General features: G+C 36.9%; 1 protein-coding gene across 3 annotated transcripts; it reads right to left on the reverse strand.

Annotated features, from left to right (window-relative positions):
• Positions 1 to 1920: 1920 nt before the first annotated feature.
• On the reverse strand, positions 1921 to 15647 carry LOC132855008 (zinc metalloproteinase-disintegrin-like brevilysin H2a). Of its 3 annotated transcripts, none has more exons than XR_009649284.1 (22): positions 15541 to 15585; positions 14826 to 14937; positions 12510 to 12577; positions 12340 to 12416; positions 12044 to 12119; positions 11842 to 11918; positions 11225 to 11420; positions 10921 to 10983; positions 10323 to 10394; positions 9747 to 9916; positions 9584 to 9665; positions 9375 to 9505; positions 8469 to 8646; positions 8279 to 8368; positions 6379 to 6574; positions 6185 to 6290; positions 5871 to 6039; positions 5716 to 5796; positions 5440 to 5540; positions 5203 to 5302; positions 4801 to 4847; positions 1921 to 4612 (listed from the first exon to the last, which is right to left on the reverse strand). XR_009649284.1 is itself a non-coding variant. In XM_060883717.1 (22 exons), the coding sequence occupies exons 2-21, from the start codon at positions 14893 to 14895 to the stop codon at positions 4802 to 4804; spliced, it is 2142 nt and encodes a 713-aa protein (XP_060739700.1). In that variant the 5' UTR covers positions 14896 to 14941; positions 15541 to 15647; the 3' UTR covers positions 1921 to 4612; position 4801. The 3 variants fall into 3 exon arrangements, 2 of the variants coding, with proteins under 2 accessions (XP_060739700.1, XP_060739699.1); XM_060883717.1 differs by having other exon boundaries at positions 5447 to 5540; positions 14826 to 14941; positions 15541 to 15647; XM_060883716.1 differs by having other exon boundaries at positions 5447 to 5540.
• Between the last annotated feature and the right edge of the window lie 547 nt (positions 15648 to 16194).

Genomic DNA, 16194 nt, shown 5'->3' on the forward strand with positions numbered 1-16194 from the left:
ACCATAGCACCAGCCGTTTCACCTCATGCAAACTCATCGCCATCTTGGATAAGATCGATGAGCGTATAGTGGAAGCTCTCTTCAATTTATACTGCATTTTTATCTTCTTTCCATTTTGCATTAATAAGTATGTTTTAGGGTTGTTTAAATTAGTCCTTATTTTTTGGGTTTAAAAAAATCCCCATAGAACATCAGCAGCAAAACAGCTCTAAAGAATTGATAATTCCTACTTTGCCTCAGACTGTGTGGTATATAAACTTTTTTCCTCAGTCTTCTCACTAACCGGAGTAGATGATTGATGTTAGTAGACTGTCTGCTCAAGTGGGACTTTATACTTGACTCTTATTTGATTTAGGTCCTTGTAGTTGATTTATAGCTGAAGACGTCTTGGTTGTCCCCTGCAGCACCTGCATGGAGCAGAATAAGTTTCCAGGCTTTGACTCTACTGAACCCTGTGACCTTGAGTGTACAGTAGTTGGTAGATATGGTAAAAATGGCTAACATATCAAAGAAACCGTCTTCACCAAGTCTTAAACAAGAAATGAGTGATTGTGCTGTTTGCTAAATTATTGTATTTGCTAAGTGTAGCCGTTCCTAACCATTTGCCCATACTAACCTAGTTATGATTTGTCACATACACAATCAGACACAGTATGACATGTAGTGAAATGCTTTTTTAATGACTGTCTTGAAATAATAATAGTCAATTACACTAAGGTAGAGAATAAAAAATAAAATCAAGTACAAACAATTGAAAGAAGAATGAAATATACTAAAAATAGAGGTAGTAACTCAATATGGTGCGGTGATGCATGTGAATATGGACACATCATATATATTTTTAAAGTGCAAAATCCGTATGTAGTGCAAATTGTGCAATTGTGTAAAACAATTGGCTGTGTTAGTGGGTGTTGTGGCAGTCCAGGTTCAGGGCCCAAATAGCCCACGGGAAGAAGCCCCCCTTTTCTCTGTGTGTTCGCTTTCAAGGTGCAGAAGCATGCAAAAGAGGTCATTATTGGGGTGATTGAGGTCTTTCACTATCTTTTTGGCCTTGGTCCAGCACCTCTTCTTTACATTGTCTCCAGGTTAAGGAGCTCAGTTCAGATGGTAAGCTCAGCTGATTGCACCACCCTCTGGAGAGAAACCCTCTGTCCTGTATGATAATATTATAAACAAAAATTAGAAAACACAGGAATTAACCTGTAGAAACAATTTGAAAAAAAAAAAAAAAACAGAAAATTGGCAGGGTTTCTAGCCCATGTAGTATAAGATTAATAAAACACTTAAGGACGTGCTGTTATAGGAAAATAATCAACATTATTTGTTCAAGACAATTTTTTTTTTTTCTTGGCAAATGATTTATAACAAGTAATGAAGCAGGTTTACTGACATTACCGATTAAACACTCAGTCATAGTGATACATTTCCTTCCTAAGTTGAATGCATTCAAGACACTGGGAATGTTTGCTGTGTGTAAATATTGCATATGTCAGTCCTGTCTGAGGCTGAATAATAAAATGACTCATGAGTGAAACAAGGATTGAAGGTTATTGATTTCACACCGAAACACACCGATGTATAAAAATATTCTTACCAGTCTTAATTTTCAATACCTAAAAAGATCAAAATCAGTCTCACATTTTAATAGATGTACATGAACTCTGACCAAAACATTGTACACTGTCAAAAATTCTTGCATCATTATGGAAGCTCCTCTAATCAGTTTTCAGCTTGACGTGTCATGGTTTATTAATACCTTGTGTACAATCGTCTCATTACACATCACCCTTTGTAAAGCCACAGTGTTCAACTGCGTCCTCCCCATCCTGTCTGTGAAATTTGCAAAAGTTTGTTCTTCTTAACATGTTGCATGTGTAACAACTTGTATGGAGAAGCATTACGAGTTTAAGTCAAGTCAAGTCAAGTCAAGAAGCTTTTATTGTCATTTCAACCATATATAGCTGTTGCAGTACACAGTGAAATGAGACAACATTTCTCCAGGATCAAGGTGCTACATAAAACAAAGACAGGGCTAGAACTTAGTAAGTAGTCCTAGCCACATAAAGTGCAACCTGGTGCAAACAGTGCAGGACAACACAGACAAGACAGTGCAGGACAATACAAACAAGACAGTGCAGGACAAAAGACAGTGCAGACAAACGGTTACAAGACAATACACAAAATACAAAAATGAGAATACACAAAAGACAGTAAACAAAAACCAGTGTCAATACTATATGTAAATACTGTAAATTCAGACAATATTGCGTGCAGTAATACTAGAATGAACAATTTCTTAGCAGCAGGTCCCTGAGATTTTAGGGAATCCGTGCGGAATCCTCATATCTCCAAAACCGTTATTTTTCAGGAAATAAAAAAACGCCGTACCTTATCTGCAATGCACAGGGTTTAGTCCGCGTTGCATTAGATTGTCTTGTGCTAAATTCCTGTCCTCAGACGAGCACCAGAACTAGCGGGGATCAAGATTTTTTTTTCTTTGAGCCCTAGTGTTTTGAAGACATTTACCTCAGAAGACGTGTTGATTCGTTGCGACTCTTCTTGAGGAGAAATATGCAGCGAAGCTCTCCCGCGGAGTGAGGAAGAGGTGGATAGTTGAAGTGTCCAATGGAGTTGAGATTTGCGCTCAAGCTATTTTCAAGACTTTAGATTGGTTAATAACTTGTAAAAATAACAGACTCACATGGGAACTGACCAATAGCATCGATATGTGAAAAAATATGAAATTGACCAAATTTGGACATACGAGGTTTCCGCCCGACAGCGACGATATTAGAAGTGTGTGTATGTGGTGTAGGTCTGTGCAGTCCATAAAGATGATGTGTGTGTGTATGTTGTGCTCAGTACAGTTCAGTTCAGTTATTAAGGAGTCTGATGGCTTGTGGGAAGAAACTGTTACACAGTCTGGTCATGATTCTTACACTACATAGAATCAATGAGTCAGGTTTGGTTTATTCTTGTTAAGTATCTGAAAACCAGTGTAAGATTTGAATGAGGGTTTAAAACCACTTCTGAAGCTTCCAGGAGCACAGTGGACACCGTTACTAAGAAATGGAAGATGCTTGAAACCACCAGGACTCCTTTAGGAAGGGTCTCAGTTAGGGAGGTAACCAAGAAGCTAAGGACCAATCTAAGAGAGCTTTGAAATCAACTGCAGAGATGGGAGAACCTTCATGGTTGAGTGTTAAATGGAAGTCACCCCTGGTAAGACAGACACTTGAAGGACTGGTAAGAACTTTTTAGGCTGAATTTGTTAGAAAAAAAATCAAGGAGTGGAAAATCAGACCCAAATGCAGCAATGGCAGGTAACAAGGGTTTTATTAAAAGAAACTAGGCCAACCAAACAAAGGGAAACGGGGGGGGGACGACGACAAGCAAACAAAAACCTAAGCAAAACTACAAAACAAACAAGATACAATTCCAAAAACAAGAGCAAACAGAACAAATCCAAGAAGCTAAAAGTAGAAAGTAATTGTGTTATACATCACAGGGATAAAAGCAGACCCAGATGCAGGGATACAAAATAAAAACAGATTTTATTAGACACAAAAAATAAATACAGGATAACAGAAACCAAACCACTGAAGCTGAAAGAAGAACGAGGACTAAGCGAAGCTAAACGAAATGCAGAGGAAATGAATACACATAATAATTAACCCAATAATAGACAGGTGAGTAAGACAAGACACGTGACAGAAAACACTGATGGAACGCCCCTAATGTTCCGGCAGAAAATGTCCTGACAAATTGGGAAGACATGAGGAACAGGTGTGCGGAGATGTGAACAGGTATAGGGCGGGGCAAACATGTGATAATAAAACAAAAACAAAGACACATGACCCAAGACAAACAAAGCCTGCCAGAAAGTCCCCCTGGTGTTCAGGCATGGCATTGTCCAAAACATCCATGACAGAATTCCCAATAATACATCTGACAAAAAGAATTACTGCTCATAAGCTGGCTAATACCATCCCTTTTATGTAGTATGGTGGTGCCAGCATGTTACTCAGAGGGTCTCCATGTCAGGGATGGGGAGAATGGACAGAACTGGAAGAAGGATGAATGGGAATAAAACAAAACAAAACAAAAAAAAGTTAGCACAGCATTTTTAGCATAGTTTTCTGCCATCTAGTGTCAGATCTGCAGCATGACCCACAGCACCAACAGCTAGAAACAAAGTTGCAGAAACTTACTAGTTTACCTACAGTGTGATATACAGGCGGTTTGTGATTGTATTTTTTTTATAGAAAGCAATATGCAAAAGAAAGCTACATATAGAGTATTACTAATGTAGCTGATTTATTTATTTATTTGTTTGTTTGTTTATTTGTTTATTTATTCTATTGTTCATTTGAGTTTAGTTTCCTGTTCATGGTTGCAGTGTGTCTATAGACCATGGATGCACCCAGTCCACCTCACAAGCCTGATATATAAACTATTTTAAGCAAAGACATCCAATAAAAATAATTTTACAGCATCTATGCTATGCTCTTCATGTACTTTTTATGAAAGTTTGTGAAGAAAAAAAGCAATCCAAATTTAGCGCAGTTGTGTTCTGTATGTCTATCTCCTGCAAACTGGATGTTCACGAAGCCTGGAAGAGAACAGTGTGTTAATGCAAGTACTGTATGAAATTCCTCACCAGGACTGTCATATGATTGCTTTCACCCTTTTTTCAGTCTAATTTAATGTTGAATCCATTTATTATTTGAAATGATTGCCAGGACCAGCCAGAGTGGCTTAATGTTCAGAATGTGGACAAAATAAATAAAAAAGACTTACCTTAGACATTTACGGTAGACTTTGGAACACGGTTTCCACTCGTTGAACTAAAAGAAAAGTTTGTTATAAAAAATTGCATTTAAATTTTGACAAATTTCATATTTTCTGATTAAGATAGTAATATAATAAAACAAAATTACACAAAAAATAATATAATAAAATAAAAATAATATAAAATTTAAAACTAATGGCCTCGTGGTCTATGAATGGTATACATTGTGTTTTTTCTTTTTTCTTTTGATTTTGAAAGAATTACATTTACTATCTATAAAATAAATGTCTAACATTATTTTAGAAATTCAACCTGTAAGTACAAGTTTGACAGTACAGTACTGAGCTTACTCTGCTTTTGTAAAAGATATTATAAAATTGTAATCAACAGAAGGCTGTACTCCTGCTTACCTGCTTTGATTCTTTCTACATTTCATGCAGTAGATGGCCACCCCAATTAAAACAGCCCCCAACAGGATAAAGACAGCCACAGCGATGCCTGTCTGTTGACCTAAAATGCAAACAAGTGGAAGGTGCAGCGTTATTCCTTATGCTCCCGATGTTGGCATTTCATTTATTTTATTTTCCACATTGTTATTTTTTTCATAAATGTCTCTGGGACTAGAATCTAGGGAAATACATAGTTACATTGTACTTGTATATGAAGACTGAGATCTGCTGACTCGCATCACACAGTCAGGTGGAAGCCAGTTAGGTGCGCAGGTGCACTGCAGCTTATGATTACACACCTGAAATACATATGATTATACTCAGATCAGGAGAAAATGTGTCTTTTTATTGGCTTTGTTTTGAATATTTGGCTTATGCCAGGGAAATGTTTGTGATTGAATCTACAGTAGTAGTCTAGATGTTTTACTCAACAAAATTGGCACATATTACATACCTGCCATACCTAAAACTTACCCTGTTTGCACCGCACTTAGCTGTGCAGTTGCTTGCTTTGTAGGCGACGTCTAAACTCAGACACTGGTTCTTACTACACACCTGGAAGACCGAAGAATGAGTAAACTGATCCGTTTTGATTTACAGGTTGTTGTTTTGAACAAAGGAGATCTTACTTTTGCTTCACCACACTTGGTCCCTGTGTCAACTTGACCAAAATCCTGGGTACTGTCGCTGTATAAAGTGGCTTTGCAGTTTCCCTGCGACAGCGTGAAGGTGACGTAGCGGCCATACTTGGGGATGGCCTGGCCTTTGTCGCAGAAAAGCTTTCCACACATGACATCTCTAAGAGATCAAACATGTTTAGAATTACTCAATCATTAAGGGTTAATATCAGTCTGTATTTGAAAAATGAGCTTTAAGCTGAAACTGTAGAAGTAAAGATTATTACATTGCTTTTGAACGTATGACAATGTCATAATGGACTCACTGTTTCTGGCATCCTATAAACTGGGTGCTGGCAGTTCGTGTACAATAAGCATGCGCTTGTCCCTTTGTGTTCTGGTTGTAGCAGTTATCAACCCCTACAATGGCACCTGATAAAGACCAAATCAGTAAAATTCTTTATTTGAGCTTTGCTATGTAGTTTTAATACTTTTAATGCTTGGGAACCATTTCCAGTACCTGAACCCCACATTTTGATGCACTGCTCTTCCCGTTTTGGACACTGCCCATTGTAGCAGTAGCCAGTGCGATTCTTGCACGGCAAACCGTTCACAGAGAAAACATCCTCAGGGCATGAGCTTGAATTTCCCATGCAATATTCAGGGAGGTCACACTCATCACGCATGGGACGACACAGCAGGGAGGCATCAGCAATCTGTACAACGAGAACATTGGATGGTGCGTGTGTCTGGACCTAAAAAATACTGCAACACAAAGTTTATCTGCAACTATAAGGTAGAACTGGGAGCAGGGCACATCTACACACATCTACATGGTGTGTGGAAATGTGTGGAACTGGGGCTGAACGTTTGTAGGCATTGTTTGTGTCTGAAACCAGGTGTACAACAAGATATGAAAAACAAAATACAAACAAATAAGTGATAAAAGCAACCAAACCCCTTTTTAAAAAATCAATCAATCTGCTCAGAAGGTGTTGAATAATTTTCTTTACCAGCAACTCTGCGCATAGTGCATCTGACAATCCCATGGTTTATGTCAGTACACTGGTTTTAATAGGTTTTTATAGCAACAGCTCATTCAGATGCACAACATAAACTAATGTCTATTAAAAAGTTATCTGATCTCACCTTCAGCCACAGCTCAGAACCTTGGGGTAACCATGGACAATCAACTGTCCTTTTCCTCTCATGTTGCTAATGTGACTCGCTTATGTCATTGATTCTGTATAACATTAGAAGGATTCGGCCATTTTTGCTCACACAGGCTGCTCAGGTACTTGTTCAGTCTCTTGTCATTTCAAGACTGGATTACTGCAACGCACTGCTGGCAGGTCTACCTACAGTATGGACGCAATTCGTCCTCTGCAAATGATCCAAAATGCAGCTGTACGGCTTGTTTTCAACCTGAGTTCTCACATACGACCCCGCTGCTGCGATCCCTCCACTGTCTTCCAATAGCTGCACACATAAGATTCAAAACACTGATGCTGGTCTACAAAGCCAAAAACTCCGTCTTACCTCAAAGCCCTCATCAATCCCCACACTGCACCCCGCACCCTCCGATCTACCAGCACTGCTCGACTGGTTCCACCATCTCTCAGGGTAAGAAGCAAGTATACTACAAGACTCTTTTCTGTTCTGGCACCAAGGTGGTGGAATGAACTTCCCCTAGGGGTCCGGACAGCTCAGTCACTGGCTATTTTCAAACGATGGTTGAAGACCTACTTATTCAGGAAACACTTCAACTAGCACTTCTTTCCCTATTTTTTTCATTAAAAAAACAAAAAAAAATGAAACTTTTTCATTGTAACTTTGGACAATGATTGAACGGTTAAGTACAGTATGTAACCTAGTGAACCAGCATTTATTTATCCAATGATAGAGATTTAAGCACTTCTGTATGTCACTCTGGATAAGGGTGTCTGCCAAATGCTGCAAATGTAAATGTAAAAATGGATCAAAATGTATGGAAGGAGTCTGGTATAAGAAATTGTCCGATGTTTGATCTACGTGGTTAACGTAAACAAACAGAACGTAGATGGAACGTAGATGGAAGAACAGCTGTTTATAGCTACTTTAAAGTTATTATTATAATAGAAATAACAGGAACTTCACAGTTAAAATAACAGTTCTTTTACAGATTTTTCACCACATTACATGTAACTAAAAATTGGATGACGTGCAACTTGTTGTTCTTTAATAAATAAAAAAAACATTCTTTTGTTAGGAAATTGTGTTCATATCTAAGGAACAAAACACTTCATGGTGTGCTGTTATATAAAAGAATACACATTCTATGTAAGAGTCACTTCACATCATCACCGGTGATTACTTTCATATAATAGCACAACAGAATAATATCAAATATATCAAATGTGGTCTTGGGTTTGTGTTTTTACCTTACAGTTCTGACAACACTCTCCTTCTGCACACTTTGAGCCCTTTGTGAGTTTGCACGTGGTGGCATTGCAACACGGGTTGGTGCATTTCTACATACACACGCACACACACACACACACACACACAGAAAATCAATTCAGTCAGTTTAAATTTGCAAATGATAACACAATGCTATAGTTTATATTTTACCGATGCAGGTCCACAGTCACAGTCTTCTCCAGTCTCTCGGAAGCCGTTGCCGCAAACTGCAGGCTGGAGCAGGTCTTTGGCTTGCGGTTTATTGAGGAGACACTCGGGGCTCCGTGAATTTAGGAACTGCTCGTAATTGGCCAAGCTGCAATTGCTGAAGAGCTGTGGGATGTTGTAGCTACAAAAAGAAAACAGAGCTCATGCAAGTACTTGTTCACTAATTAGGTCAATTATATGATGAGTCAAAATATTTAATGTTAAGTTTGTTTGTGTCACTGCTATGATGTTCCATTTGTTAAGATGCTGCTGGTATTAAATCCGGATTGAAAGGGATTTGTGAATACAGCTACGTAAGCACTTCATTACAACTGAAATAAAACCTACATAAATATTTATATAGTCTCAGAGAGCTGACAGTTCTATAATCAACCTTGATGTTACAGTACAGTACAGTATGAGCTCAGTCTTTCTTTCTGTCTTTCTTTCTTTCTTTCTTTCTTTCTTTCTTTCTTTCGTGTGTGTGTGTGTGTGTGTGTGTGTGTGTGTGTGTGTGTGTCTAGGATATTCTATAATGTTGTTCATTTGCTATTTTGAATGGTTGAATTAATTAAGTGATGTCAATTATAATTCCTATATATTATTCCTACAGCTAGAAGGTTAATTCATAAGTTCATTAATTTAATTCATTATGTTATCCAATAGATAATAAGTGGAATATTTTCTTAATTATATTAAAATACCTCCTCTGAAAGAAATAAATGTTTTATGACCATTTAAAGGGATTGTAATTTAATTAATAGTGTCATATTTTTAAATTGGCTTTAAATAAAACTGTAGAGTTTTTGAGTTTTTCTTGTAAATGAATGTTTCTGAAACATGTTGCTGTTAATACACACAGCTTGTTACCTCAGATAGGCAGCCATGATGCAACTTTCCCCAGAACATGCACAAGAGCTGTTGTCGTGGCCCATTCCCAGGTTATGTCCCATCTCATGCGCCAGAGTGGCTCCTACAGCTATGGCTCGTGTATTATGGTTCTAAGAGACAAGACAAAGCACATAGATGTTAATCATATCCGTATTTACTGTATGAAGTAAATATCCTCTTTTTGGTACCTGGATGACTCCAGTAGAAGATTCTGTGCACAGGGTGCCGACGAACGCCAGGCCCACTGTCGCCCCATCAAAGTCGATTTCACTGATGTAACGACAGAAACCAAGTAATAGGCTTTTTTTCATTCAACATCATTTGTGTAGTTCATTTCTTTTACACACTCACGTGATCAGATGAGCGTTGTCGTGCTTAATCCGCTTTACCAGATCTTCATTTCTCCACTTTGTAAAAGCACCCAGAGTGTCACTAGAAGGTGTAGTCACCGCAATCTTATCACCATCAGACCAAACCTCCAGACCAATCAGAGCGATGAAAGTGTTCAGTGGTTTATAGACCTGTCATAAAAAAAAACAGTTAAATGGATAAAGTAAATCTTCCTACAAAATCTTTCCAGTAAATCCAAACATAAATCCAAACATAACTTGAATCTGATTGGTCAGATTAGGTTTATATTAAATTGCCCGATTTAAGAGGATCGTTTCTATGGCAACAACTTAGACAGGGACTTATATGGTGGACACTCAATATAAAGGATTTAAACTGTGTAATTAGTCTCCAGTGTCAGCTGACTGTAGGAGTAGGTTGTAGGATTATAGCTGCTATAACATGAAGAGTGATCACATGAACTTCTTTCTAGCAGGTTCTTGAAGGTGAACTTTTGGAATAACTTCTTAGAAGCTGCACCCTTTATGATTAAAGCAGTTTTATCGAATTTACTTAAACATGAAGTCGGAGACTCACAACATTAACAAAGTTGAGAATATCGAAGATCTTCTGTCTCACTTTGGTGATGTTCCTGTCCAGCTTCAAATACTGTGTGAGAGCAAATCAAACATGTGGTTAGTCAGAGACAAAATTACAGCATTTAAAAAAGATCTGTTTCTTTGTACTTACTTTTGAATGATATGTTTATTTAGTATGATAAATATGTTGCTACTATATGTATATGTTACTAATACTAACCTAGTAAATGTTATTTAATCCAAAATTATGGCTTATACTGTGTGTGGAGTAAGATTGTGTTGTTTGTGTTTGTGTACATTATTGTTTAGTTTTGTTTCTATAGTCTTAGTCCCGCCTCTGTACTGTCATTGTACTCTGTACTGTACAACCCACCGTTATCCCATTGTGTCCACCTGTTCTGTGTTTGGCCCTTGACTGGTTTATCTATGAATTCTCTGCTGTAGCTTTGCCACATCATGAAGTCTTGCCAGCATTAAATCCAATTATTTTTATCCACATCTGTGCGTATTATTTCCTAGTTTCTCGATCTTTCGATTACGGACCATTGCTGTTTGTGTTGGATTTCTGACGATTAATGTGGCTGCTGATTACATACCATTCTGTTGTCCACTACAAGGACAACTTCATTGTATTTGTTTTGCTGGAACAATGTTGGTCCCTAAAAAATAGGAAAAATGCATAAACATTTTTAAAATATTTGTGTATCAGTAAACCAATAGTTATTATGTTTCATGTCTGGAGTCCATTAGCCATGGTTCAATTTTGACTTTTCCTCACTTACTGTTTCCTGGTACATCAAGTTATATTGACTATGAAATTTACATCTTAGGTATTGTGAGGATGGTTTGACTGAGCTCTTGAGTTTCAGAAAAACTCTAAATGTAACTGATCTCACTTACTGACATGCGAGCTTTAGACCTGCCACGGGAAGAACCTGGAAAGCCTTCAGGGAACGGATACCAGGTAGTGTTGGTGACGCCACATACAGAAGGAGAATCAGTCACATCTTCGTACTTCATCACCGCATGGTCACCGTCAGTGTCTTCAGACAGAGGCTCGATAATAAACCTCTGCTTTGCAGTCTGAATATATCCCCTGAAATACATGAAAACTTTGGAGATCTATAGTTTTTAAACCATATGTTGATTATTATATATCTGATCTCTGAAGTACTGGAAGTCGAAACGCTCCAAAGTGTATTTATTTATTTTAAGGTCAGTAGAAATGAGGGCAACAAACCAACAAGGATGCTTTTAGGATGCTAGATTTGCTCAATCCACCATAACCGTCTTTCAAATACCAGTAAGTATCAAATCTCAAAATATATTCAATAATGCTTCTGAAAGTATGGAGCAGCTGAGCTCCACAAAATAATATACAGTAATGATGCCATGAATTAAGTTCCTCCTGGCCATGAATTATTCAGGTTTTCATTCCAGTCTCAATAAAACCACACTTTTAATAGTCACTTGTAAAATGATTTTCACCCAGCATTGAGGCAGGTTTTTGGCTGTACCGTAATCCATCACAGATGCTCATGCTGACCATTGAGTTCCTGTCATTCATGATCTTCCCCTGGTAGTAGCAGAGATCCTGTAAAAATCCTCAGAATTAGCATGAATCAGTAGCTAGATTAGAAATTAAGCTAGGTTAGAAATTAAGCAAAAAAACTCCATCTAAGGACCAAAAAAAACTGAATTAAAGGAGAATCCACCCACCATTTCAGGTTTAGTTACAACAGGAGTCCCATCGCTCATGTACTGAGTCTCAGTGTAGTCCTCACTTATAAAATCACTGCAGAACCAAGGGTTCATAGGTATAACATCAAAAAAATCATTAATTCTTAATTTAAAATTTTTAATTACAGGAAAATCACTTTCATTAAAAGCATTTTACAAAAAAAGCCAATTTATTTGTATTTTTCACACATTTAATCCATAATTTCATCTCCTTCTGAAAAATAAAAACTTATGTGGACTTTAAACAGCCTCCCCCTGGCAAAAGAAAAGCTTACGTGTTTTTCTCTAGATGCATTTCAATGTGATTGCCACTAAGATTCATGGCATATTTCAGAGAATAAGGCCTGGTAGACTGGAAAAAAGTAATAATTACATACATTATAAATACATTCATGACCAATTCCCATGAGAGATTCCCAAGGTTGAATCACCCACTGACTCTTACCTCTAAAGCTCTTTTATGGAGGTCATGGAGTCTGATTGGTTGAACCACTTCATAGAGGTCCAGTCCATCTAATGTACATGAGCCAGATGTCAGAAAAAACAACTGTAATTATGTTAATATAGATGATGATTTGTCCAAAAAAAGCTAGAATTTAGCTTTGTTCAGACCACACCCACAGAACTGTCACTCAATGACTTCAGTAAACATTTTGTCTCATAGTGATGGTTATAATGAATCTTAGGAACTTAAGCATGAGGTAGGAATACACCATTAATGAGACTCTTGAACTTTGAGTTGTGGTTTCTGGTCAATTACAAATTCACAAACTGTTATCTAGTCTTTCAACCTATTGATTACATTAATCCTGATTTTGTAGGATTCATTCATGTCTCACGCCAGCCAGAGATTGCAATCGAGGTTTCTTCCTTGGACAAAGAATGATGGATTTATTATCCCTGTGTCTGTGTTAGACAAAAGTTATAATGTGAACCAGTACTAAGAAATTATACATTAGCACTTCTGATGTATTAAAACTATCATAACGATTCAGTCATGTTAGCTGAAATCTTATATAACTGAAATTTGAACAATATTATTTAATATTCAACAATAAAAACACACAGGAAGGTGGGTATCATACTATGGCCTCTGTGTTATTAGTTGACTTAAAACGGTCTGAATTCTGTTGAATTGAGAACAACAGCAGTGATCGGTTGTAATGTCTAACAAAGCTGGAGAACACGTGTGAAGGTATCTTGTATCACAATTGACTGAAAGCTTTCAATGGAGTTAGAATTTTTGTGTTTATTTTATTGAAAGTTTCTTTTAGAGCTAAAGATTAAAATCCATACAGCGGCAACAAGGATTTTGGGCTAAAATATTCTGGAAGAAATTTATGGTGCCAAAGGAATAATAGTGGTAACTTCAGTTCTAAAGACATTCTTCTTCTTTTTCTTCTTCTTCTTCTTTTTGGATTAGAGTGTCTAATCCAGAAAACAATGTTTTTTTTCCAGTTTGCTATAGGTGAACTGCATAAAATACATTTATTAACTAATCCAGCTCTGTAGTGTTGTACAGGCCCATTGACTGGAAGCCTACATTCATAAAATAAGTAATTATTCTATTGTACTGACAATATTTACATTAACAACAACAATAAGGAAGTTATTATTATTATTACATTAGCATTATTACAGCTCCATTTTAAATTTTTCATCTTTAAATGTCCCTGATGTGCATGCTTTCACAAGAGTTGGAGTGTGTGAATATTACTTGTAAAACCATATTAAAAAAAGTTACAGAATATTTTCATGTTTGTTGTGTGGAGGTCCACTGAGTCAGAGACACTCAATACAATTTGTACTATAAATTTGTAAAATGCATGAAGAAAACAACAGAGAGGTTTACACAGTATAAGCCAAAACATTGTGAGGTTCTTGGGAGACCATGCTTGAGATGATGATAAACTTGGATGAAAGTCACTTCTCAGTTCAGCGGCACTCTGGGTAAATTGTGGAAGGTGAACATGAGCTACTCCATACACCGCTGAACAGATCTCAGTCTAGTGATTTAATGTTTAGGTAGAATCTGTAAAAGGCTGTCCTTTTTCTTTTGCTTTCTCTCTAGTTACATGTTGCCTCAGTCATGATTAAAACAGTGATTAGTTTTCAAAGCGAGAAATACTCCTGCTATAAATCCAGATTTTTCTCTGTGTTGTTCTGTATTTCCCTCTGTGACATGTCTACCAATCTGCCTGCACAAACACCATCCTAGTGCATCAAACTATTTGTTCGCCACTTTATCCGTTCCCTGTTTATACAGATAAACTGTTCCAGTATCAAACTACTTGATCAGAATACATACAAAACAAATCCAGCTGTTTATTGGAGCCTTGGAGTATTTTTTTCTTAAACTTTCCACTCATAGAACATGATAAGCTTGATTTTATGATAGTGAGGTTTGAATTAAAATTCATTGGGGGCATTAAATAAAACTCCAAAATAAATAGAATAACAGTTTGACACAGTTTTCAATATACTCTAAGAGAATGTTTGAGCATTTTCAAATGTTGTTGAACGGAAAGTTGAAATATTTATTTTCAATGGTTTCTACAAGAGCCAGAAATATGATGCTTGAGCACTTGAGTATAATCATGAATAGACTAGACATTTGAAGCCATTTTCAACCCACCATTGAGTCGAATCACATTCAAAACCAGCTCTGTTCTACAGTACATCAAAAACTTGGACTGATATAAATAAGTGCAAATCAGTCACTCTGAGAACTTATGATGGAGGAGTGTATTGAATATCTTACCTGAATGGATAGATAACACTAAAACCATGAAGATCCACAGCAGGAGACCATCAGCTGCTATCCTCAGCATTTTTATGCCTGAGTATGAAGAGAAGGTTACCCAAGCCCAGCTCTGTCTTTCATACAGAAGGAGGAACAAGTAATCAGTCTTGTTCTAACACGTTGCAGTTGGAATGCAACATACAGGTCTACTGATGTAAACACCAAGACACAACAGTTAACTGATGAAAACATCATTTTACTGGAGCATCATTGTGTTTTTGAGCAGTTAAACTATGTTGGAACTAACACTCTAGGAATCATTATAAATATTCCCATCATGATAGCTTTCTCTGATCAAACAATCACCCTGAATATATAATGATCTACCACATTTTTACATTCTCAACAATATTTTTAACTTCATGCAGCCAGTTTAAAAAAATTAAAAAACAAACAGTTAAATAAAAAGTTAGAAAAGGATCATTTCTATCGCTGTAACAAAATAAAAATCATCTGTTTGTTAGCATTTGCAGAATAAAAACTATCTGAGTAGAAGAAAAAATTTCAACATCAAATAATGTTGTTATTTGAGCTTGCATGAGTAAAACTAGAATCAGATCCCTGAGGCTAATGATCTCTCCCATGCTAAGTGATCTCTCCCATGCGGTAAAAATAGTCTGGATCCATTTCAGATTTGTGTCAAACCATTGCAGCAATCTGCAGAAGAACAAACCTGTTTCAACTGTTTTGATTTCAGCAACATGTGCAGGTGTAAATCCTTGGCTTGGTCTTCAGATCCTTAACCAGATCCCAGCATTTTAACTGAAATATGCTGCTTGCTTTTGTTCCGCAGTTGCAGCTGCAGTTGTTCGTGCATGAGTAGGTCTGATGGTTGTTCCAGCTATGAATCCTCTCACAAAACTTGTTCTAACATGTTATACATTTAATACAAACAGCTTACACATGGACTCTTGTGGTCTACGCATGACATTTTCACTTTTTGGAAGGAGATTGAAGTGAAGTTTTTCACCTCCAGGACAGATGAATATACACTCACATGGCTGGCCGAGAGAGTAGCTGCTTATAGCTAAACTCATTTCATGGATGTTCAACAATCTTAAACATACCTATAAATAGATGCCATTTTTTTAATCAAATACAAATCACAAACACTTCCCTAATTGTTGATTGATTTCCTTTAACATCTTTATGCAAGCATTTTCTGTCTGTTTCATACTAAAACAAATATTTTTGGGTGACTCAGACAGAACATAACGCTGTATATATGCAGTGCTGATTTACAAGCTTGTGACAGTTTAAAGAACCTCTCCTCTCTAAACTCTCTTCATGTATTTGTTTTTTTTGTAAGTGAGACTCACATTTAGCT

The sequence above is a fragment of the Tachysurus vachellii genome, chromosome 12 (genome assembly GCF_030014155.1).
Source record: "Tachysurus vachellii isolate PV-2020 chromosome 12, HZAU_Pvac_v1, whole genome shotgun sequence".
NCBI classification, from domain to species: Eukaryota; Metazoa; Chordata; class Actinopteri; order Siluriformes; family Bagridae; genus Tachysurus; species Tachysurus vachellii.